The sequence below is a fragment of the Mus musculus genome, chromosome 1, assembly GCF_000001635.26.
Source record: "Mus musculus strain C57BL/6J chromosome 1, GRCm38.p6 C57BL/6J".
In the NCBI taxonomy this organism is placed as follows: Eukaryota; Metazoa; Chordata; class Mammalia; order Rodentia; family Muridae; genus Mus; species Mus musculus.
In genome coordinates this window covers 55,743,163-55,768,046 of record NC_000067.6, presented here as the reverse complement: position 1 = coordinate 55,768,046, position 24,884 = coordinate 55,743,163, and the positions used below count along the sequence as shown (strand labels likewise).

At 40.9% G+C, this 24,884-nt stretch overlaps 1 protein-coding gene across 1 annotated transcript in view; it reads right to left on the bottom strand.

Moving 5' to 3' along the window:
• Nucleotides 1-13,761: 13,761 nt before the first annotated feature.
• The window catches only part of Plcl1 (phospholipase C-like 1), a 348,340-nt gene continuing 337,217 nt past the window's right edge, over nt 13,762-24,884 (bottom strand). Inside the window, exon 6 of the mRNA NM_001114663.1 lies at nt 13,762-16,766. Within this exon, the coding sequence (NP_001108135.1) occupies nt 16,584-16,766 (183 nt within the window). The 3' untranslated portion in view covers nt 13,762-16,583. The remainder of the gene's footprint in view (nt 16,767-24,884) is intronic.

Sequence of the window (24,884 nt, the reverse complement as noted above, 5' to 3'; positions counted from 1 at the left end):
ATATTGTTTGACCAAATGTCAGACCATCTCATGACTTCATTTACATAAAGGCAGTCCAGGCTTATTTCCACTCTGTATATGTCATGGATATTCCTGCTGTGGATGATGTTCTCTGTGTGGATCTATATTTTCATTTCTCTTGGATACATATCTAGATGTTGTGAAGTTGAAACTTAAGGGTTCTTTGGAAAGTTGGTTGGATAGTGTTTTGCTGGGGCAAACATGTGAAGGAACATTTAGCTGAAGTAGACGTAGGAAAAAAGATGTTCTGCTAAAGCGAGCATGTGAAACGGCATGCGATGGATTATTTGCTAAGGACACACATGTATTGGTCCTCCTTACATTGCTTAATTGATCTGCATTGGTTGGGACTCCATAGAGAGAAACACACTAAGAAACTTCTGGTGGTGTGCTGCAGTTTCTTGCTGCTTCCAAGGACTCTGGCTAATTGGCAGAGTGATGTCAGCTGAGACAGATGCATGTGCTGAGGCAAGACTCGTGGAGGACAGTGACGTTTGGAGGTTATAAAAAGGACAGGACAGACAGGACAGATGGGAGGCTGAGCTAGGCTTGCTTGTAGAGCTAGTTGTGCAAGGCTTATGGGTCTTGCTGATCTTTGCTTTGCTGAGAGAAGCTCAGTTGAGAACTTCTGGTGTCCCTCCGGGTCCCTCTTGCTGACTTGTGCTGATGTTGAGGCCTGACTGTCTCTGCTACATAGTAACACCACTGCTGATTCCTGTTTGCTATCCCGACTCTACCATACTAGACTGCTGGTTTATTCTTGAAGTGTTTGTGAGTGGTTCGAGCTACCACTGCTGACCTGTGAACTGAACTGATGATTTCCAGATAGCACATATGGGAGTTGCTCCAAAGAACCTTTCTAAACAGGTCCACTTACTGCCACCCACCCACCCACACACATACACACACAAGTATTCTTTCTTTCCTACTACCTCTGGTGGGTGGTAGGCTGAAAGGGAGGTTAAAGTTTAAGAACCATCATTAAAAATGAGGCTTGAGAACATTAAAGTTACAGTGTAGAGTGTGCTAACCCTGCTTGACCTTTTGAGGAAGTACCAAGCTGCTTTCCAAGCAGCTGTTCCAGTTTCGTTTTTCAGTAGCCATCCCAGACAGTTCCAATTATATCCACATTCTCACCAACACTTGTTATTTCTGTTTTCTGGGTGAGGGCCATGATGATAACTGCCAAGTGCTATCTCAATGTGGGTTTGGTTTAATTTCCCTGATAGCTAATGGATATAAGCTCTTCCTACTTTGTCATTTCTTGAGACATCAACTCATGTGGTTTGCCAACTTTTGAACTGAGTTGCTTTTTCTTCATTGGCTTATAATAAATAGATCCCTATATAGTCATACTGTCTTCTTTATTGTTTTTGTTTGTTTGTTTGTTTTGTTTTGTCTTATTTTGTTTTTTCTGAGACAAGATTTCTCTGTATATCCCTGGCTGTCCTGGAACTCACTCTGAAGACCAGGCTAGCCTTGAACTCAGAAATCAGAAATCTGCCTGCCTCTGCCTCCCAAGTGCTGGGATTAAAGGCATGTGCCACCACTGCCCGGCTCATACTGTCTTTATGAACAAATCCTGTAAACAAACTCTGTTCTAGGAACCTCAAGAACCATTTCATGACCTTGGGTCCTTCATTCTTGGGTCCTCTCCTGGGTCCTCTATCTTCCCAGAATTCTGCTATATTATCTCGAAAAATTACCTGTGGGCTTAGGAGATGTCCTGTGCTTCCTTCATCGTGACATTAAAATTCCACTTTCACTGTCAATGATGAAACATTTGTGACACTCACCTTCCCTTCTCCACAGGCTTGTGAGATGTGTGTTGTTATAACTCTTACTTTACAGATTCCAAACTCCAATGTCTAGTATATCCAGGATGTAGGAGAGAACCTAAGGAACGCAATCTCGAGCCTGTGTTCTTTGCATGCCACTGTATCCTCTCTCATCTTTATTAATTTACTTTGTCAAGAAGATGTGCATCAATTGCTTTTTCTAGCTTTCTGTATTCCATACCAACTATACACTGGTCAGAGAATAACTCTAATTTGCTCAGCACCAACTTTCCAGACCTATTCTAATGCTTCTTGAATCGGGTACCTTAATAAATCATTATTGAATTAATGTCTTAATTGCTCAGATAATCAGACCATGTCACATGGTACTCAAACCACATGGTGGCTTTCTTTGGAATAAGTCTACATGGTTTTGAAGGGATAGAGGTCCCATCATACCAAAAACAGCACCCTTCTTGCTTTTTGTTTTGTCACTTAAATCACATGCATTGCATTGTACAGTTCTCAGCTATTTATGATTGTTCAAATTTTTTTTTGTTTTTTTCATCAATGTGACAAATAATCTAGGTAAACATCTTAAATGTCAAAGATTCATTCTGGAATCTGCCTTGTGGCTTTGGGAGTTTGGGCCCTTGCTCAGCTGTCCCCACTGCTACTGGATGACTGTAAGACAGACATCATGACAGTGGGACCACAGGACAGAAGAAAGTGCTTATCTCTTGGCAGGTTGGAAGCCAAGAAAAAGACAAACAAGGGTCAGAGTGAGAGGTAGCCAAATACGCACCCCTATCCACCCACTTCCTCCAGCCAGGTCCCACTTTCCACAATTCTTACCTACTCCCAATAATCATAAGTTAGATCAATGCCTTCAGGGTTCATACCCGTCCTAAAAGCTCCACCCTGGAACATACAGCTAACCAAGCCTTCAGCACTAGACTTTTGGGAGGAGATTTCTTATCTAAACCATATTATTTCAATGCTTGACTCTTCAGAGTCCTGCCCATGTCCTCACACAAAATGCAAGTGGTTCATCCCCAGAATCCCCAAAATTTGAGCATTTCTTTGAAGTCCCAGTTCATAGACTCACCTGAGATTCAAGACAAGCCCTCAATTGCAAGCCTTTATAGAAACCCAAAGCTTTTTTACATCCTCCCAACATACAGCAGCACAGAGGAACCATCTTGGACTTCACAAAGTTTGAAAAAGTTGATCCTTCATTTGTTTGACATAAGTCTCTTATTTGTCCACTGAAGATAACTGTCTTCTTCCAGGAATCTTCTCTGACACACAGAAAACACTCTCAGCACACATGCTATGTAAAGGGTAGCCTAATATATTGAATTTGTGTTTTAGTTCCCTTTATATTTATCATGTTCATGGAACAGTTAGGGCATCTCCTATGTGCCAGGCTCTGTGTTTGAGTCCAGAATCAGAGTGATGAGTGAGATGAGGTCTCTGTGTTTGTGGTTTTTGTATTTCCCTGGGAGGGGCTGACCTTTAAATGAACACAATGTTCCAAAGAAACCAAATAATAAAGACCTGGGGAGTATTTGGGGGACATTGCTGAACAGTATATGGTCAAGGAAGGTCCTTCTGACAAGAGGATATCTGAAAGAAACAAAGAAATTACATATTCAACATGTTTCTCCAAGAAAAAGACCTAATACAGAGGGAGCAATAGCTTTGTGGGCTGGAGACTAGACTGTGCTAGCCAAGGGGCAGCAGAAGAGGTGCAGCAAGGTGGTGGCACCAGAGCTTGGAGGTCACAGCCATGTTTGAGAATGTTGGTTTCAGTGCAATCTATGTTATTCAAGGGTTTCAAACAGAAACATCTCACAGCTATATACATACACACTTGTAGGTGGACAGAAAAATACACATATCTTTTTATTCATTTTTACTACTAGGTAAAAAGTATGAATGCTTACTTAAAAGATACTTCAATACTGCTAGTAAGGCAAGAGAGGCTGTGAGGTAAGAGCGGGAAGATACATGTAGGAGGCAATGTTGTGAAGTCTTAGTTATAGATTGGACTTTGGAGGAGACAATGATGAGTGGAAGAGTAGGGTGTGGTGAGCCCTTGGAATCTGACCTCTCTGGGGAAATCCGATGCTGTCTAGTAAAAGGTAAGTTAGGGGATAGGCAGATCCAACAGTAGGAAAGTTTGGCATTAAAGGGTGACTACCAGCTCTTTTGTTTTCTTTTAACATAATTTGACTTTAAACTTCTCTAGTTTTAAGAGTAGAATCCAGCATATGTGTTTATAGCTAAAGAAAAAGGCTATGTTTTGTAAACCTCACCACAGAAGAGTTGCCATGTGTCTTTCCTTACTTGGGCCTCAAGGAACAGCAGCATCTACTTATTGTGTTCTGAAACCTGAGCTCTTGGTTACTCAGGAATTGTTCACGAGGCAGAGCATTAACAAATGAGTATTTTCTGACCCAGATTTATTTTAAACCCCAGAGGTGCCGAAATTCTCTCTGGAAAAAAAAAAAAGAGGTGGTAAAGAATCTGACACTATGGACACATGAGGAGCAAACTCAGAAATCAATGTGCAAGCATTGCCTCTCACAATCCGATATTTTAATAACAATTAAAATTCCCTCACTGACCATGTTAGAATTCTTCCTTCCAACTAAATTAAATGGATGCCACATAGAAATTAAATTGATAGTGACAAAATCCACTGTAGTATTTCAACCAAAAAATTAAGGGTTAATGAAATAGTCAATTTGATAATTGTTCTAACACACAGTTTCAACGGGGAACCCCTTTGTTTCTCCAGTGGACAATGAACAACCCTGCAACATCTGGTTCATAGAAGAGGTTCAAAAGATGAAGTGCATCCTCATAAAAGAAGGAACCAGTTAAACTTAGATGTGGTAATCGTACCCAAGAGTCAAAATGTAATGAGCCTCAGACAAAGGAGTAACAACAGCATTTGTATATGGTAGCAAATAAGCAGGATTCAATGTTTTTTCAGATATCTTGGTATTTATTCCTTTCTTTGTCTATTAAGATGAGGTCTTCTGTATCTCAGGCTGACCTTAAATTCATTATCTAACCAAGGATGGTCCTGAACTTCTAGAATCATGGGTGTGTGCCACCGGGCTGGTTTATGTAGAGTAGGAATAAAACCCCTGACTTCATACATACTAGGCTGCTTAGCTCTAGCCATTGTGACCTTTTGTATTTATCTTGCTTAAAATGCTAGCTGAAAACCCAAGTACAGGAAGATATCAATGCAGTGAAGTGTAATGGGACAAGGGTATGAAGACTACCATGGAAAATGAGAAAACACTGAAGATGTGATAATCGTGAGTCTGGGTCTTCAACCAAGTATCTCAATATGCTCTGCCAGAGGGCACTGAAGCCTTAAGGAGTAATGAAAGAAACCTTCATTGTAAATAGATTGAAGAATCAATGTATGTTCCAGGCTTCTTTGTGCTAGTATTTGATGCTAGGATTGATGTGCTCACCTGCCTCGTGTCTGACAGGATTATATTTTATGAAGGACGATTCTATTTATGTGCATATACTGATGAAGTGCACTACGCAGGTAATCTCAGATCTGAACCCTTTGTCTTGCAATGTCCCATTACTTACTCTATACATGTTGACGTGTCACAGCTGTGTTATCTCAGTGAAAAAGACAACGAGAACTCTGAGAATATAGGATTTTTAATATTAGCTACAGAGGAAATGCCTCACCACTGAGCGGGTACAATGCCCCCGAGATTGCATTTGAATAGCACTCTTCCATTCAGCTGGGCCTCATTATTTGCTGTAGTGATAAGAAGGGCTGTACAATGCTCTCATGGAAGCTATTGTTACCCTTTCCCATGTTGGTGGTTTGTTTTCACCCATCAAGTTATTGTGAATTCCTTGTTGAGAAATTTGTGGTTACAAACATAAAAGACAGATGAAACAGACTTGCAGCAGCAATGTACCAGGGGCTGTGTATTTGTTTGCTTTGAAAGCCTAAAATGTAAATATTTATATGCTTTGCCTTATGAAGCAATTATATAGAGGGAAATATGGCTTTTGGGATGTGTTTGGGTGAATAATGCAGGTGCAGAGAGGCAATAGAATGACACCAAATAAACCAGACAACAAACAGAGTCTGCCGTGTATTCTAGCATGTATTTTCTACATATTTCAACGTATTAAATATTTATGTTATTTCCAATCAGAGGCTCTGAAAATTTAGGGCTTACATGTCCATTTATACTGAATTCCAGCAAGATAAAGTAACAGGCTTCCCGTGCCAAAATATTTAAGGATGCACAGTGCTATGTCTTCGAAACCACCTTAAATTTAACCTTCAATCCACTATGACTGCAACGTGTTTTGAATGGCTAGTTTGAATTCCTTATGTTGTTGACAGAACATTGCTAACAGTCACCTTTTTCAGAGCTAGTGAGTGTGATCTCTAGGACCCATTAGATAAATATGCCTTGATTTCCACAATAGCTGGCTAAGAGTCACTAAATAATTACTTATGCAGGAATGAACTCTAAAGGAGCAAATAAAGCATTCCCTCTTGTCAGGCACAGCTATCTCTTTAGTAGGAGCCGAATCCCTTGAGACTTCCCATGCCTGTGATAACATGATCAGCAAATGATAATCCAGGATCATTCACTCCGTCAACGAAATTTTAAAATGAGCTTGCACAACCAACGTTCAGTCCAGAGGGGGGAAGAACTAGCAAGAAGAAGCTCATAACAGTTCTTGGGAAACAACAGATTTTGATTATTTTGATTTTATTTTAATACATTTTAATGCAAATAGAATTACATTGATTTCCCCCTTCTCTTTCCTCCCTGCGGGCTCCCCCAGGCCCTGATTTTCAAGTTTATAAACTTCCTTTAATTTATTGTTTTACACACACACACACACACACATACACATAACATTTATTGTTAAACGTTAAACACATATATACATGTACATTTATTAGTGCACACATATATGCATGTATATATGTTTATCCACAAATATTTAAGTACAACCTGTTGAGTCTGCTTTTGTGTTTGCGTGTATATGGCTCCAGGGCTGACCACTATGTATTGGACAAACAGGAAGGGGGCTTACCCCTGGGAAAGACTAATGCTCCCTGTCTCAGTAGCCATTCATGGTCTGTAATTCTTTGTATAGGCATGGGACCCATAAATATCACCCTCCCACACTGGCACATCTATTAGTGTTGCCATTGTTCCCGCCATGTTTACACAGCCATTTCTAGGAGAGACTTTACAGACTCCATGGTGTTCTAGTTCTCAATTCCTGCACCCTCTTCCTAGATGTCAACTGAGTCATAGATGCCAATACACAGACAGGAAGACAGAAGCACATGCACACACGCGCACACACACACACACATGCACAAACTCTTCTGAATATTTTTACAGGAAGTTATACCACTTGAGCTGACAAAGCTCCCCACAGTAAACAAAGACTAACAAACCCCCCAGTACCAGGCATGAGAAATCTTTTTGGGATAACTGGTCAGAGTAGTGCGACTGACTCCTAAAACAATGTAGATAGACTATTTAAGGAGGCCTTGGTTGCCTCTCTGAGGTTGAAGGTAGGACTCAAATCATTCTCCTTCATCTGACCTGAACATCTCTTTCCTGCAATCTAACTTCTGTGATACCAGAAAATGCTGTGTAGGCAGCCAAGGGATGGAAAGCAATTAATAGTACCCGTAAAGTGCAACCATGACCAGCATGGGCAGACATCCTAAAGGAGCAATAAGTGGCACTCACATTCTACAGGTGTCTAATTGGACATAGACACACACACACACACACACACACACACACACACACACACACACCCAACAAGTGGGGAATTGTGCTTAGTCCTGCAAACCTAGCTAGCTTCCCAGGGCTGGTGAGGTCATGGACCTTAGAAAAGAATCTATTACTGCCATTTTGCCAGATCACCGTAACTCCTTACTACATTCTAAATCGTACCCTTATACTCTCAGATAAGTGTAGCTACCACCCCTCATCAAAGGAGCTTCTATCTACAGAAAATGGAGACTGTCTTAGGGTTTTACTGCTGTAAACAGACACCATGACCAAGGCAACTCTTATGAAGACAACATTTAATTGGGTCTGGTTTACAGGATTAGAGGTTCTGTCCATTATAATCAAAGTGGGAACATGGCAGTGTCCAGGTAGACATGGTACAGGAAGAGCTGAAAGTTGTATATCTTCATCCAAAGGCAGACAGGAGAAGATTGACTTCCAGGCAGCTAGGAAGAGGGTCTTAAAGCTCATGCCCACAGTTTTGAGAAGTAATAGATTTTGGATTTAACACAGCATTGGGCATGAAAAAGACATAAAATAGATTAAATGTTAAAATTCCTGCCAGATGAGATTGGGGAAGATGGGTGGGGGGGGGCATATTGAGGATGTGCCTGAGACCTGGCATAGGAGTGGCTGTTAAGAATCAATGGGGTGACCTTAGTTGAGATTCATGGTAGTAGGATATGGAACCTGAAGATGCACCTCCTATAGCCAGGGGCAGGAACACCAGTGGAGCAATAGAGACACCAACCCTCCCACAAAACATTCAGCCCAAAATTTATTGTGCTTACAAGAAATGCAGGCACAGTGTATGAAACAGAGACTCAGGGAATGGCCAAGCAATAACTGGCCCAACTAGAGACCCATCCCATGGGCAAGCACCAATCCATGAAACTATTAATGATACTGTGTTATTCTCGCAGGCAGGCTCCATCCAGAAGCTTACTCAGACAGATGCAGACATCCACAGCCAAACAGTGGATGGACTTGGAGAGCCTTCTAGAAGAGTTGGTAAAGGGATTATGGGTGCTGACTGGGATAATAACTCCACAGAAAAAACAAGAGTGAACGTAGATCCTTGGGGCTCCCAGAGTCTGAACCAGCGACCAGGGAGCATAGATTCCCACACATTTGTAGCAGATGTGCAGCTTGGTCTTCATTTGGATCCCAAATAACTGGAGTAGAGCCTATCCCTATAGCTGTTACCTGTCTGTTGAATCTGTTCCCTTAACTAGGCTGCCTTGTCTGCCCTCAGTAGGGGAGGTTGCCCTGCAGAGACTTGATGTGCCTGGGATGGGGGATACCCAGGAGCAGCCTCAATTCTCTCAGAGGAGAAGGGGAGGGGAGATGGGAGCACTGTGAAATTTAATAAATTCACCAAAATAATTGGCTAGGGGAAAAAATGCTGGCAGAGATACTTCAAAAACAAAAAGATTATCTGTGAAACAAAAATGAAACCAAACATTTAAGATCAAAATCGTGATATATGTAAGGGAATTTCTATCTCAAGTAAAATACAAGAAAATCTCCTAGGACATAGAGGAAAGTACAATAAAGTAAGATGGGTGCCAAAAGCAATAGGAAAGGATATGGTGCTGATGGTGCAGGGAACTGATGTTCCCAAGCCACAGCACATGAGTCTCCACACACATGTGGACAGACACGCAGGACAGACAAATCGCTTGAGTCTCTACATACATGCATACAGACACACGGGACAGACACACATACCATGTGAGTCTCCACACACGAGCATACAGAGGAAAAAGAGGAAAAACCACAACACCTAAAAGAAAGCTTCTGCAGACATAAAAATTCTAACTCTCCATATACACAGTTTCCCAGATAAAAGGAAAACCAAACTATTCAGAAGTAAATCTCCAACAACAAAGAAAAACTGCAAATGTACAGGCAGAAGGAATGACTACTTAGAAATAAAAATGCTTTATTAATTTATAGCACTCCTATGCCTTTGAAGAACTTTGTTGAGGTATAACTCCATGTAATCAACTATGTGTATTTAAAGTATACAAATTAAGTTTTAACGTAAAAATAACATAAAATTACCCCAAAACTCGGGTTCACACGCCTGATCAGCCCTGGGCATGTCCTAAGGCTGAGCTTGCCCCCTCCCTCTTCTTTGCTGTTTCCAGGCAACCAGTGATTTCTTTTCTGTCACTCTTCATTACGTTGCTTTTCTAAAAACATGTCAGACCTGCAATGTATAATTTGACTCTGCTCCTTTATTCATATTTATTTTTAGATTTGCTATTTTATCTCTTTCAAGAAATTCACTCTATTTTGTTGAAGCTGCCGAATTTATTGGCACAGAGCCTTCAAGATGTAGCCTTATTATCCTTCAATATTAGTATAATCTGAATCGAGGGGATTCCTTCTCACTCAGCATAAGGAATCGCTGCCCTATCCTTTTCCCCTCTTTTCTGTTTGTAAGAAGCTTGGGATTCTATTGATCTTTCCCAAAGAACTAACTTTGGTTTCACTGGTTTGTCCCACTCAATGTTAATCTTATTTCACCACTTTCTGCTATAAGCTTTCTTTCTTTCCACTGGGTTCAATCTTCTATTTTTCTAGTTCCTGAAAAATAGAAGGTGTATTTCTGAATTTAATTAATTTTAACTTGAACTCAAAATAATCTCCATTTCATTCTGATTCTCCCTTAATTCATGAGATATTTAGAAATAAATTGGGCAATTTTTTTCTTCTTTTGAGAACCCTTTGAAACCAGGAAAATAAAGGGGCTCCAGGATTGGTTATGGAGCAGTAGAGAGGAAAATAGCAGGATCCAATCCATCCGGTGGGGGAAATGGAAAGGTGGGAGAGCACTAATGCGGGTGGAGATAAGTACAGAGGAAGAGGATAGGTAAACAACAGTAGGATATGTGAAGACCCCCTAAGTCATAACTAATTACTATCTGCCTCACAACAGCTATAATACATGTAGTTCAATATAAACATACACTAAAATAGTTTAAATGAAAATTTCCCCTTGGGACTACAATGCTGTCTTCAAGAGCCAAAGACATCTAGCAAAACCCCTAACACCAGGCCTTCTTGCTACTGTTTGGCCAAGGTTACCCAAGAGATTCCCAAACACAACAGGCTGTCTCTATTGGCCTTGGATGTCTCCCCATGAAACCCCACTTCTTGCCCAGAGGTAGAAGGTAAGTCCCTGTTGCTGAAAACATGCACTTTAGACCCAGGGCCCAGATGCCCCTTAGATTGGACAGACCTGAAAGCTTCCTTCCTCCCTGTGGCCTAGCTTCCATGGACTAGAAGTAGCCATGCAAGCTTCCAAAGGAGGGAATAAACCAATGGTCCCACCTAGTTACAAACCACAATAATGACCCATTATGGCTGGATTGGCGGCAACCACCAGCTCTCTAACTGGGCTGAAGACCCATTCAACAAGAGGGAAACCATGACAGGTCTGGAACCCTAGCTAACTAAGCAGGGCTAGAAACATCACTGATCTTGAAGGAGAAACTACAACTGCCATCTTACTAACCCAACCTAACCCCTAACCCCATTCTAAATATTCATCCTTCTGCCCACAGATGAGTGTGGACCTCACACTTCATTAAGGAACACGGATGGTGAAAGCCCTTAAGTCTTCAGCTCTAATAAAGAACTGAAGAGAACGAACGAATTCTTCCCCAGGGAGTGGCATGCCGATCAGTTACTCACTTAACACACATACAGCTTTATACAGACTGAGCAGGCTGTACTTTAAGTATTTAGGAATAAATGTGTGTGTTTAACAAAAGCTAATGAAAAAAGAGACCATGAGTTTGTAAAAGAAAAAGAAGACATGACGGGGGGGAGGGGGGGGAAGGAAGGAAAGAAAATGGCATGATGATCTCAAAACTGAACGAAATAATTAAAAACATTGTATTCTGATAAACCATTCAGCTGGCTGATACCTGAAGATATGATTAATAACTAAAGGAACATAAAATAGCTTAAACTTTATTTCATATTTAATAATAGCAAATTGAATTCACTGCTTGAGCTACATGCTTTGATACATACTCAAGGAAAGTAGATGTAACTGATAATGTATAAAACATATTGTAGACTGATGAAAAAATCAGGGAAGCCCTGTACATGTGTATCTTTGTCATCTTTGACAGAACGGATGGTATGGAGTCCAACCACAAAATAATTTGAGTGCTTTGCTTATTTCTCAACTCCTCTTATTTAAAAATATCCATTATATTTACTATAACAGACTCTAAACTACAATTCATTGTAGTAAACGTTAAGGATTGAACTGACGATATTAAAAATCTCCTTAAATGTTACAGTTTCCTCGCATATTCAATGTTATATAGTAATCAAGAGTTTATTTCTAGCTACAGCTGTCAATGCATGTACCATGTACTCTCGGCTGACTCCTCTAAAGTCAGTGACTCCCCACACCCGAGAGCAACTAGCATGGCACTGACAGCAGAGGGCAGTGTTGAGCAGCTCGTTATCCATGGTGTGCCAATCTGCTGTGTGATTAATTATAACCAAGTATCCCTCTCCCTAATCATGCAGGTGACTGGAGACTTGAAAGTTTAACCTGGACTTGTTGCGTTTAATAATTTTAATTTCTGAGAACGTGTCCATAAGCAGTGCATCCTCCCTCTCGGAGGTCTCCCTTTCGTCTACTTCCTCCTGTGCACCCTTCCCTGACTTATCACCTTTCCGTTAACTATTAGACTTGCATGTAGGATTGAATTTATAAAGAAAAAAAATAATTTTTCTTTGGACTTGATGTATTTAAATGATCACAATGGAATGTATCCTTTTGCCTGCTAACTGAAACACCCTGCTTTCTTGTTGAAATTCCTTCTTGCAGGTGTATGAAATTGTTTTCCTTTTATTTAAATTTATTTTTTCTTCCCCAACCCCTCACCCATCCCCCTCCCCTTCTCCTCTGAGCAGGTGGGTATCCCCCTCCACCCTGGCACTTAAAGTCTCTGTGAGGCTAAGCACCTCCTCTCCCACTGAGGCCAGACAAGGCGACCCATTTCCCACATCCAGGCAACAGCTTTTGGAATAGCCCACACTCTAGTTGTTCAGGATCCACATGAAAGCCAAGCTACACATGTACTACATATGTGCAGGGAGGCCTAGTTCCAGCCCGTGTATGTTTTTTGGTTGACAGTTCAGACTCAGAGAGTCCCAAGGTTCTAGGTGAGTTGACTGTGTTGGTTTTCCTGTGGAGTTCCTATCCTCTTCAGGGCCCACACTACTTTCTATTCTTCTGTAACAGTCCCCAAGCTCCATCCACTGTGTGGCTGTGGGTGTCTGTATCTGTCTGAGTCAGCTGCTGGGTGGAGTCTCTCAGAGGACAACATGCTCCTGTCTGTATGGTTCAGGAGTCTGGTGGAGGTGGAGGAAAGGCAGCTGGAGAATGGAGGAACCCCTGGGACAGCAGGCTGCTCAGGACGGCTTGGCTTGGCCCAGAGAGCTCCAAGTGTGTTCTTAATTGAAATCTCCCCCTGCTTTTGTTATACCTGGAAGGGTCTGGGGGAAGGGAAAGTGATGTAATTCTATTTCAGTTAAAAACATTTTTTTTAAAAACTAATAAAATATACTAAAATCCACTTTATGATCACATGGCTTTTGTCTTTTATCAGTTGTTATGCATACCCTTGTACTTTTTCTTGTTTTTGACTATTATAACAGTGCCATGAACATTTGTATACCATATGTAGACATATGCTTGAAAATACCTTAGATTCAACCACACCACTTGTAGAAATTTCTTTGAAAGAAAAACTTAAATAACTTTATAATAGATTTTATCACAGTAATGTTGCATATCAAAAAATTTAAAAGTAGAAAAAGTCTAACAATAGTCTATTAAATATATTATGAAATATCACATTCAAGACATAGTATAATATTCATAAATTATTATATGGGCCTAAGATTACCACTTAGATGTTCACTCTTACCAGAAATAGCATCATGAGTGAAGAGGTTTTCTGGCTAATGAGGTAATATTTGTCCTTTTTATAGAAGTATCTCCAACTAATACCAAGAAGCACTGTGTGTGTGTGTGTGTGTGTGTGTGTGTGTGTTTTAAGGTGAGGAAGGAAAGATGTCTTGGGTAATTAAAACCTCCAAACTTTTAATGAAAATAATAAATTGAATTAAATATGAAATTTCTTCATCTCTCAAAACTATGTTTACCTGTTTTTTGAAAAACATTCAAATAAAATACATCAATTTTCTTAAAATACCATGCACAGTTACATCTAATGTCTGAGGAAATAAAAAATCAAAATGTTACTATGTGATAATTTTATCTTATTTTTATTTTATAGATTTGTCTGTTTTTGAACTTCAATATCATTAATGTTTTCAGAAGAAAGACAATATATTTTTTGTGGTGACAAGAGAGTTACAAATGTAGTTAAATTTTTGAGAATAAAATTAAAATAAAAATCACTGAACACCCTTGTACATATAACATCAGGCAGACGTGAGTTCAAATGTAGTTTTTCATTTGCTATTTCAGTGACTGACTTCTCATCTATAAATGTCAGTGGTTATTCTTACCACTCCTGCCTCAAATTCCAATAGTGATATAAAAATAAAAATAGAATAATAACTAATATATAATAACTGACTTGCATCACCAAGAATAATGGAAGAAGTGACTTTCCATAAAGTAGTTCAAGACTACAATGGAGATAAACTGTAGACTGTAAAAACTGTGTTGCATGGATACCAAACACATTTGTCTGTCATTGTACTTTTGCTAGTCTATCCAAAGGCAACACTGTCATAGGGGCACCTTCTCAGCATCTCTAAAGCTCTATCCTGGGCTGTGTCCTACTTCTCCGCTGGCAGAGATGCTCAGAGATTGGATAGAAGGGTACTGACAACTGCTGGAAGAGACTCAGAGAAGGCAGAGCAAGCGCACAGCACATTCTCCAGAAGATGCACATATTATACCGAGTATGAAAGGAGCTTAAAGATGGGTGGATTGAACCAGGCACCATGCCTAAAGACTAAGTTTGACACCAAAGCAAAGCAAAAATAAATATCCTTTGTGATTTTGCCACCCGGCTTTATCACCTGTAAGGCATGGATTGGTCCAAATGGAATCTGAGATGCCCAGGAAGCCTCCAGCAGGCAGATTGCTTCTGCCAATAGCACTGACCTTTCTGTCCTAGGGACTCATGGCAACTCTTCTTCACTATCCCTCTCTCAGCAGGGTAAGAGGAACGGAGGGTAGAGGGATACTTTCAGGTCATTGCACTGTTGGAAATTTGTCTTCAAGTGAACCCAGTCACTTCCTCCACATGCCTCGGATAATTTTATGATATCTGGTCTGTGAAACCAGTGAACCCTCTATCACTTTTATATAACAAAAGAACTTTGTCCCCATCCGCCCCCCCCCCCCAATAAATTTACAAGAAACAAGATCAAGAACTCTGTTTTCAGCATCTTTACTCTTTTGGTAATGTGCAACAAGACCAGAGTGGCATTAAGAGCAGTCAGCACTAACGCGGTAGCTGTAGAGGATGATTAAGTTTGCAAAGTTTCATCTTCTCCAGGTCCCCCCAATTAGCATATTTGTTAATCAAATTAATTACGAAGCTTTTCAAAATAAAAGCAATGTTTTAAATAAATATATTCTTCCATAACCATAGAACATTTAGTTCTGTTGGTGGTAATGAATGAACATCACATTTAAGAAGTTTGTGAAGACATTAGGGTAAAATTATCTAAATATAATTATAAATGTACCCTAATTAGCCATTTGCTTGTGGTTTTTACTGTATGTTTTAAAATACATGCTGTCTAATTAGTTAGTTTTCAAATCATCATAAAGATGTTATCTGACTTACAGAATTTATGCCAGCTCAAAATGATGATATATTATTTTAACAATGTCTTTGCATTTAAATTTAGTACTCTACACTAAATCCAGTCCTTGCCAAGCACTGTATCTGCCCCAACTGGTAATAGAAAATGAATTCCATACTCCAATCTCAGGAGAATGAGGTCTTTCTGCAAACCTTGAAATTTCACAATTGGATGTTCCTGTCACAACAGTGCTAGTTACAACAGGGCATTTAGTGTGTTTCAAAGTACTGCCCAGTGGCTACAAATTCACTGTCCACAGCTTTTCTACCAAAAACCACATGCTTAGTAAACATCTACAGAAACTTCCTAAATTTGATTTTATTTAATAAATATTTTAAAGATTCTGCTAATGAAGAAATGAATTTATCTTTCCAGAATTCTGATTTTAAAAGATTTCTATTCACTTTCATTTCTGATGAAATTTTTAGGAATTTTTAAATCTATATGTAATATGTAATCTATAAAACACCTTTGCTTTTATAAATTTGGTTTTCTTCAATAAGCTGTGCTAAGATCTCAAAATTATATGACAAAAGCAGAGGGGTAAAACTAACCACAGCAATGGGTTATAATAACTGCTCATTAAAATTCAGATTATCAGCTGTCCCCAAATGATCATAAAGATAAAAGAATAACTTACTAAAACCAACAATGCGACAGAGAATGTTTTAATAGGAACTCTTCTCTCTCTCTCTCTCTCTCTCTCTCTCTCTCTCACACACACACACACACACACACACACACACACACACACACATGTATACACACACGCACGTACGCACACACGCACACACACATGCACGGATACACACAGGCACAAGGCAGTCACATGTAAGTATATACTCACAGCTTAGAGTTTAAAATACTGCTACTAAAAGTTTTAACTTAGATAAATTAACTACAGTAAAATACTGACACTGTGAAAATATATGTTTATGTACAACACCCCACGGGGGGGGATCATTTCTGTGAACATCTGAAGAATGTAAAAACAAAACAAAAAGACAAGAATGAGAAGCCGCGGTGCTCGACGAGGTCATGCGCACTGCCCAGCTCACAGCTTCCCGTTCTCCTCACTACTTTCTTTCTCCTCTATCGCTTCCAAGCTGCGCTTGCCCTTGGCCTCTGAGCCACCGCCAGGGCCTTTACTCAGTCCACAAGACAAGCAGGCCAGCTGGATTTGCTTTATGTTCTCCACGGCTTCATTCTTGGCATTCTTCAGCAGGTCTCCTTGTCCCTGTACAGGTAGAAAGAGCAAAGATGGTTACCAACCAGGCTCAGTTTCATGAGAGCCGCTGTCCGGACCTACGTGCGTACTTTTGCAGGGGTACCCTCAAACTTCTTTTCCAGCATGGTTGGAGGACTTGGCTTTTTGGTTATGGAAGCTCAGACCTGGCCACACCAGCTCACTGCATGCTGCCAGCTGCTCCTTGTGATTCCTGTAGAGGGAACCTCATGTAGACACACTGAGGACACATGAACTTCCCATAACATGGTCTGAGACTTTGCACACGATTGCAGTTCCTTTCCAGTCAGACCAACGTTTCTAGATTCTGGGGAAAATGAGTAAAGATGTTCTTCAATAAAACTGAAGATTAAATTGGTTCACCAAAGTAAACAGTGCAAAGCCAAGCACCCCAGTAGTGGAGCACACACGGCCTCACTCCAGTCACTCCAGGATGGGCGCACATGGCCTCGTGCCTGCTGAGCTTCGTTTGATGTGTAGGGTTGCCCCCAGAACCTTCTGCTGGTGCGTTGCTAGCTACCTACATTCCTTTTGTGCTTTTCAGCATCCTGAGAACAATGTTCCTGTCTGGCTAATGGAAAGAAGTCTCTCCAGGGTCCACTGATCCATCAAAATAAAAAGCGCAAGACTATCGTTGGGATACACTGGCTGTCACTTGCCAGAAAAAAAAAAAAAAAATCTTTCCTGCTAGTTCTGTTTTTGACTCGAGCTTATTATTAGGGTGTTTAAGTGCATGCATTGATGCTGACTCGAGGCCCGAAGGACTACAGATGTGTGCAGAAGTGCAAATGCACTTCTGTGGTATACAGACAAATGAGGAATTAACTCCCCCTTCCTCCCATTCTCAGAGCAGAGGAAGCTAGTGCGACCCTGAAAGGATGAGGGATGGTACCGGAAGACACTGCGGCCATGACAGCTGGAGCACCCCATAAAGCACGGGCCAACACAGAGAGGGGACAACCACTTATTAGACAAAGTATTCCAGGATGAAATATAACCTTTCTTTAATATTATCAATGTCATTTTGTTGAGAGGTGTATAGACTGCCTGCTAAAAATGCCTAAAAATGTTTATTTCCTCAAAATTGATAACATCAGTAGCTGCTTCTAACCTGCTGTAGCAATAGCTCAATCCTTCTTTCAACCCCTCGTGATAAGCAGTGTGTGTGCTTTGCTACTGTTTGTGCGAAAACGGACTGTCTTCAATCAGCCCAAGCGCGGACCAGGGATTTAGGCGTATGCTTGGAGGCTGGATGTGTGAAGCCTTCCCATGAGGAGAAATGAGCCTGAGCATGATGAGGTGACATGACTGGCACAAGTTCACAGCCACCCAAGGACAGAGATGCACTAAAGACTTTTCCTTCAGGCCCAGTGCCCCTTCCCACACTCCATGTGATTAACGTCCTCAAAGACAATAAGGAGAGACTGTAGGCTGAGGCTTGTCAGTCTGAGAAACATTTCCTGAGGGAAAAATATTCTCAGCATCCCTGGAAACTGGAAGAGTTTCTTAACAGCATGAATAATCAATGGAGTCCCCGCAGACTCTGAATACATTTAAAATTTGTAAAATGCAATTATTAAGTAAAGATAATAGCACACATAAAGGGCCTACTCTGTGTAGGTAAGCTTTCTACTCAGAACATAATTGTCCATCCAGTTGTCACAATATCCCAGGGGATAGGTATTATTATTAACCTCAGCTTACCTACTATAAAACAGAACCCGACAGAGACCACCTTCCCCAGAGTCACATAGCTTCCAGGTGGCGAATCTGCAGCTGTTTCAAGGGTCTGTGATCTTTACCACTCCGAGACATGTCCTCTTTTAAGAGCAAATCATATACTCTTCACAGTACAGCGAATCCGCCTTTTCATTACTATCCATACAGCAACAGAAATAATGACTGACCACATGGCAGAATCGAGATGGAATGCAGGCCAGTAAGAACACCTGGCAGGGACAGATGTCAGAGGGCCTCCCACTGGTCACATGGTGGGTCATTTCCTCAGATGTGGGCATCAGAATACCGTTAGCCTTCCTCACAGACCAAAGACTGAAGGAAACCAGTTGAAAGGCTCTTTATGATTTAATGACTGCAGATAAACAACCATAAAGTGATCGAGGAAGCAGTTAAACCTTTCTACTTCCATCATCAATAACTTGCAATTGTCTTGTAATAGAGACTTGAGATGTATGTTTAAAAATGCATGTTTTGAAAAGGTATACATAATTTTAATAGGAAAAAGTCTTTTATAAACAAGCTGTATTAACGATGTGAGTTCACCTAAGAACATCTTCATAGTTTTACTTGTAAGACTCTAGACTTAGCTTCAAAATGATTAACAAAGGTTTTAAAAGTAAACTGGCTTTTTGTAGTTGTAAGGGAAGAAAAGGAAGCCCACAGAGCTATCAGTCTTGGTGGTACGAATGCATAACTCGCTCACATGCCTTTTCTGACAGCAGGTTATCAAGTGCATTTGAATCAGCCCACTGCTACTGCCTCAGTTCTGAGTGGTGGCATCCAAGCCTAAATGCCAGACGGTGCCAGTTCTGGTGAACAGAAGTCAGTCTCTCTAGAAAACAATGGTCAGTTGGAGAAAACACTTTGTACCAGTACACAAGAACACAGTGACACCATCTCCTGATGACCCAGTGACAACAGGCACCAGAAGAAGAAAAACAAACAAACAAAAACAGATAGTGAAACAGAAGTTAAGATCCCTAACGCATGAAGGGAGGAAAACGAAAGGCTGTGAAGAGCTTACATAGAAAGGCTGGGATCCATTGTTTAAATGAGCTAGGATTAGGCTCTTGCTGTTCTGAGGTTCAAGAAACCACATGCTTAATTTTTTCCTTTGGATCTTCCTAATTAAGACACTGGAACTGGGAGAGAAGTTCAGTTTCTATTCTAGAACATTGTACAGAGGTGACATGCATTACTAAACTCCCCTCCTGGCATTTCTCCTTAATGATTTTTCTTTTTGCTCAGCAATTTCCCCTAACCAGCTAGCTGCTCTCCACTCTACCACAAAGACCAATCAATTCAGAGCAGATCTCCTTCCTTCAAACATCTCAAATTGGCGCATTTCCTTCAAACTATATCAAGCAAAAGATAGTTATATGTCATGTATTTAAGGCACATTCTAAAAAAGGCATTTTAAAAGAATGTTTGATGCTGTTCTCCTCTTGAAAGGAGAAGACAGAAGAAAAAAAAACCTAGAAAATGTTATTTTCTTTCACCACAAGGGAGGTGCAGTTGTTCATGGGAAAGGTAGAGGTGAGAGCCAAGGATGCCTTTTGAGAGGGACTAACAGACTACAGCCAACACTATTCTCAAACATTTAGAGGACTCTGCATACAAATCCAAGCACTTCTAATAGACTAAAATGAATCTGGGTTGCCATGCATATTATGCAAAATTAATGCACACTTGACCACAGAATACTCAACTTGAAAGAAATGTCAAGTTGCCACTCCTTTTCTGTCAGGAAGCCTGTGGGAAGTCACAGCTGGGGGTGGGGAGGGGGATGAAGACACTTTAATACAAAGGAATATAAGGGTAGCAGAGTATCCCAGCATACTGATGTTGATGGGCATGAAGAACGAGTCCTGAGAGACATGTACCTCCATGGTTGTTTGCCTTCTGAATATAAGGTTGCACAGCAATTCCAACTTACTGAGAAACTAATGGTTGGAAACATGAAAAATCATAAGACATCATTACAAGTTAAAGCTAAAAACCAATGATGGTTAATGTATAACTAAGAACAAACATTAAACATTTCTTGCCAAATCCCTTTAACTCCATTAATAGCAATTAAGGTTCATTGTCTAGAAATCAGGAAATAGTCAACAGAATTTGGACTGTAAATATGGCTATTGTGTCACAGCACCATGTCTTTGATTAATTCTAATAACAGTCCGTGTGATGTCTCCCTGCATTTCAGACACTAGCATCTCATAAGTGAGACTCATAAGCTGATTATGGTTTTAATATGATACTATCAGGATATTGAATAGCAGCTAATATGACTTGAAAACCAAGAGACTGATCATGAAGTGATGTCGTGTTATCTCATGATACCACTCCCATGAAAGAAACAAAAAATTCTAAATACAAATAGTCAATTAGTCTTATGTTTTATAATCTATCAGAAGATACCCAGGATTTTTATTATTGCTATTTCTCTTACCAAAAAACGCAGACTTCTTCAAATGTTTGAGAATAGTGTTGGCTGTAGTCTGTTGGTCCCTCTCAGAAGGCATTCATGGCTCTCACCTCTATCTTTCCCATGAACGACTGCACCTCCCTTGTGTTAGTTCATGAGAACAGAAGACGGTGGCCTGTGCCTTTGTCACATATGAAGGAAATGTGTGTCCTGTATCAGAGCATAGCACAAATATTTAAGGCAACTAACTAGGACTCTGGGAATGGAAAGACCTTTGCATGTATATGATCACACATAAAGAAATGAAGCTTAAGCTGTTTGTCTCTTAGTGTACACTTGGTTACAGGCAGATTGGTTCTGCTGATATTCTTTCATTGGGAGAATACACATCCACAGCTAGCAAACCCCTATCCCATGGATACCACTAATAGAAACACTGCTCCCAGAGACTAAGGTTGCAAAGAGAGCTCAGTTTATTCTACCTACTGTGTGGTAGCTGGAGCATAGTAGGCTTATTTAGCCATTACTAATTCAGAACCCATAGGTCACAGAGTCTCCATATTACTTAAAGGAGGTTAGAAGCACAGGAGATGAGAGGAACTCTCAGGTTAAAGGTTTAAGTGAGGATATAGGATTTAGGGAAAGGAGAGGGTAGAGTGTGGGTTAGCCTAAACTAAGGAGATATGAAGAAGCCCTATGGGAATCCACTATTCTTAAAGATAATTAAGAAATATAATGTGTATAAAAAATGAATTTGAAGAGAAGAACCCTGCATGAATGAACAATTCTGTTTCCCTAAAACATGAGTCACTAAAGAAAAGCTTTCGTGCGTGCACAGAGTTGGCTACCTCCCTAGGAATTATTGGTTAGGGAGGATTCAAATAACAAAGGATATTGACTCTGATCTTTGTTGCTGTAGTGATTTGAATGAGACTTGTCCACATAGGTCCACAGAGAGTGGCACTATCAGAAGGTGTGGCCTTGTTAGAGTAGGTATGGCATTGTTGGAGGAAGTATGTCACTGGGGGTAGGCTTTGAGGTCTCAGATAATCGAGGCAGTCCTCTCCCCCACCCCCACCCCGTGTGACAATCTGCATGTAAAACTCTCAGCTCCTTCTCCAGCACCATGTCAGCCTGCATGCCTCTGTATTTTTAACCTTGACAATAATGGACTAAACCTCTGGACTGTAATCCAGACCCACATAAATATTCTTTTCTTTATAACTGTTAAAATGGACATGTTATCTCTTCACAGCACTAGAACCTGTAAGACAATTGTCTACCATAACTAGATGGTAAGACTCAACATCTGAAGACACTGCTCACTTTAGATGTAGGGCATGGAGAATTCAAACTCCACTGACCAGGAAACTCCCTGGCCAGCTCCTAGTGCCATCTGTACTGCAGAAAAGACATCAGTGGCCTCACCAAGTGCTGGGCCCTGAATGTTATAATGTTGACCTGCCTGCAAAATATACTCACTGGTACAACAGTGGCGTGGTAGTTATGAGCTGGTTTCTGGTTGGGTAGAAGGGCTGCTCCACAGGAGAGATTTTATGTCTGGTTCTATAAGCCTGGTCAGAAGCCCGGGGCTGAGGAGTCACAAGCCCTAGAGACTGACCTACTGTTGCCATTTTGCTTAACGTTCATGCTGTCAAACTGCATTCTAAATATTTATGCTTATGCCCCCAGATTTGTGCTGCCTGCAACTTTGGTCAGAGAAGCTTCTTTTTGTAGAGGGTCTCAGTTAATGCATGGATTAATAATGGGTCAAAGTATTAAATAACTGAATGACCATTAAATAACTGAATGATCAACAGCTGGTACACCATCCATATCAACATCACCCATCCAAGAATCAGGGAACATCATGGTTAATGGATACAAAGAATATGGGAGCTGCCAGATGGGAAGGAGGGCTGTGAACTGCAGATGTCTGAGCATGACTCTGGGTCGCACACATCAGTTCACGGCAGCTGTACTTAGTTACGTGCACATGAGCTGATGAGCTGCACAAGAAAACTCCTGTCAAAATCCCAGCATGAACAGGAGAGGAGCCACTGGCATCCTGATGAGGAAGAGTCAACTCTCCTTTGGAGACATAGCTGCTGGTAGGTTGGCCATGTCCCAGTGGATGGTCTCACACCCATGTTCATATAGGCAGTTCTAACTGGACTCAAGGGGTTATATGAACATGGAGGACATGAAGTCGGGAGGGATGTGATCTAAATATGTTATAAATTTTATGAATGTCACAAATAATGAAAACTAGCATTAAAAATAACTCAAAACCACCTTTATCAATATCCTTCATTTGAGAAACTAAAACAATCCATATGTTGTGGATTGCTGTACATTTTGCCCCCTCAAGAGTGCCCATATTCAGGTGCAGTCAGGAGAAATCTTAGTCAGATAAGGCTAGAGCCTTCGATTGGGCAGTGGAAGGGGAGGTGGAGCTGAGAGTTTTAGAGAGGAGGAGAGACAGAGACAGAGAGAGAGGGGGATGGAGTCAGGGAAGACAAGATGGTCCCTGAAGGAGAGGATGATGAGCCTGAACCACATGGTCCTAGGAGCCACTAGGAGTGACTGGGGATTTCTTAGATGATTAAATAATAGAGGGCACAGTTGTCCAATCTAGGTGTGCAGCTTGTATCCACAATAATTGAGTTTTGAGTTATTTGTGTGGGCATTTGGGGAGTTGAAGATTTACTGTTATAAATCCAGCTGGTAAATATAATCCAGCTGGGAGTGTGGAGTGGTTTGGCAACAGCTGGCCATGGAGGGCCAAGAGAGCGATCTCAGAGCTCTGGAGAGGCCAAGCCAGCATTTGTGGGAGAGGCGTTGGCTAGGAGAAACACAAGGTCTCAGTCTCAGGATATGTACCCGGCTGGCTGGGAACAGACCAAGAAAGCAGGAGTAGTGTGCATTTTATAATTACACACTACATACATATAAATGTTTTAATATCAGGATAAATGTTTTTCTCTTGATGGCACACTCCTGGTATGCTGCCATCATAAACCCTAATAAATAAGTTCCAAAGAGATCATTAAAGGATTTGGTTCATGATGGTCATGAGCTAAGACTCTTAAGGATGCTATTAACATGAGGACTCGTTACTTACTTCTCAGATATGAGCCCTCCTTGCAATGAGCCCAAATTACCTCCCATGAAAGTTGGTCATCAAGAGGCAGTTCACACAATTTGAGAAGAATTGGAACTCCGAGAACAATGAACCTTGAAGCTATCTTGGCAGTGACACACAGGATTTAGGGAAGGTTGGGATAAGCCGTTCCCAAGAATAAAACCTGCACTAATGTGGAAGTTTAACTGGGGATCCCTCGGTTCAGTGACCCTCTCTCACACCTAGTAACCGATTATCTTATCACTTCAATGTTGGGAATTGGTTCTAATGCTTTGTCTTATTTCAGCTCCCCAAAGCCGCACTTCCAGACCTGAGGGTCCCTGCTCCCAGCTGCCTTCCATTGAAAATAAAGAATTGCAGTACAGCCAATGGCTGGGCGGGGAGACAGGGTGGGACTTTTAGATTGGGGGAGGGAGGGTAAGAGAGAAAAGGGAGGAGAATTGCCATGATAGAAAAGCAGAAAGATAAAACTTAAAGGCCAGTTGGCATGTGAGAATCCAGGAAAGGGGCCTTAGGGGCCACTTCCCCGACTGGGTCTGGTGTAGCAGAGATGAAATATAGATTTTAAAAGATGTTAACTCAGGAATACTAGAGGGGAGTTTAAACAGCTATTTCTTTTAAAGCAGGAGAAAGTAAGAATGAACTGAACTTGTCTGTCAGAAAAAGGAGTTAGTGGTGAACATCATCTTGGATGACAGACCTGTTATAGTTCTGTAGATTCCCCACTTTGGGTTCCCTTCAAGGGAGCAGTGTTTGAAAGGCCATCTGTCTGCTGTGGGCAATGACTGCAAGCCTA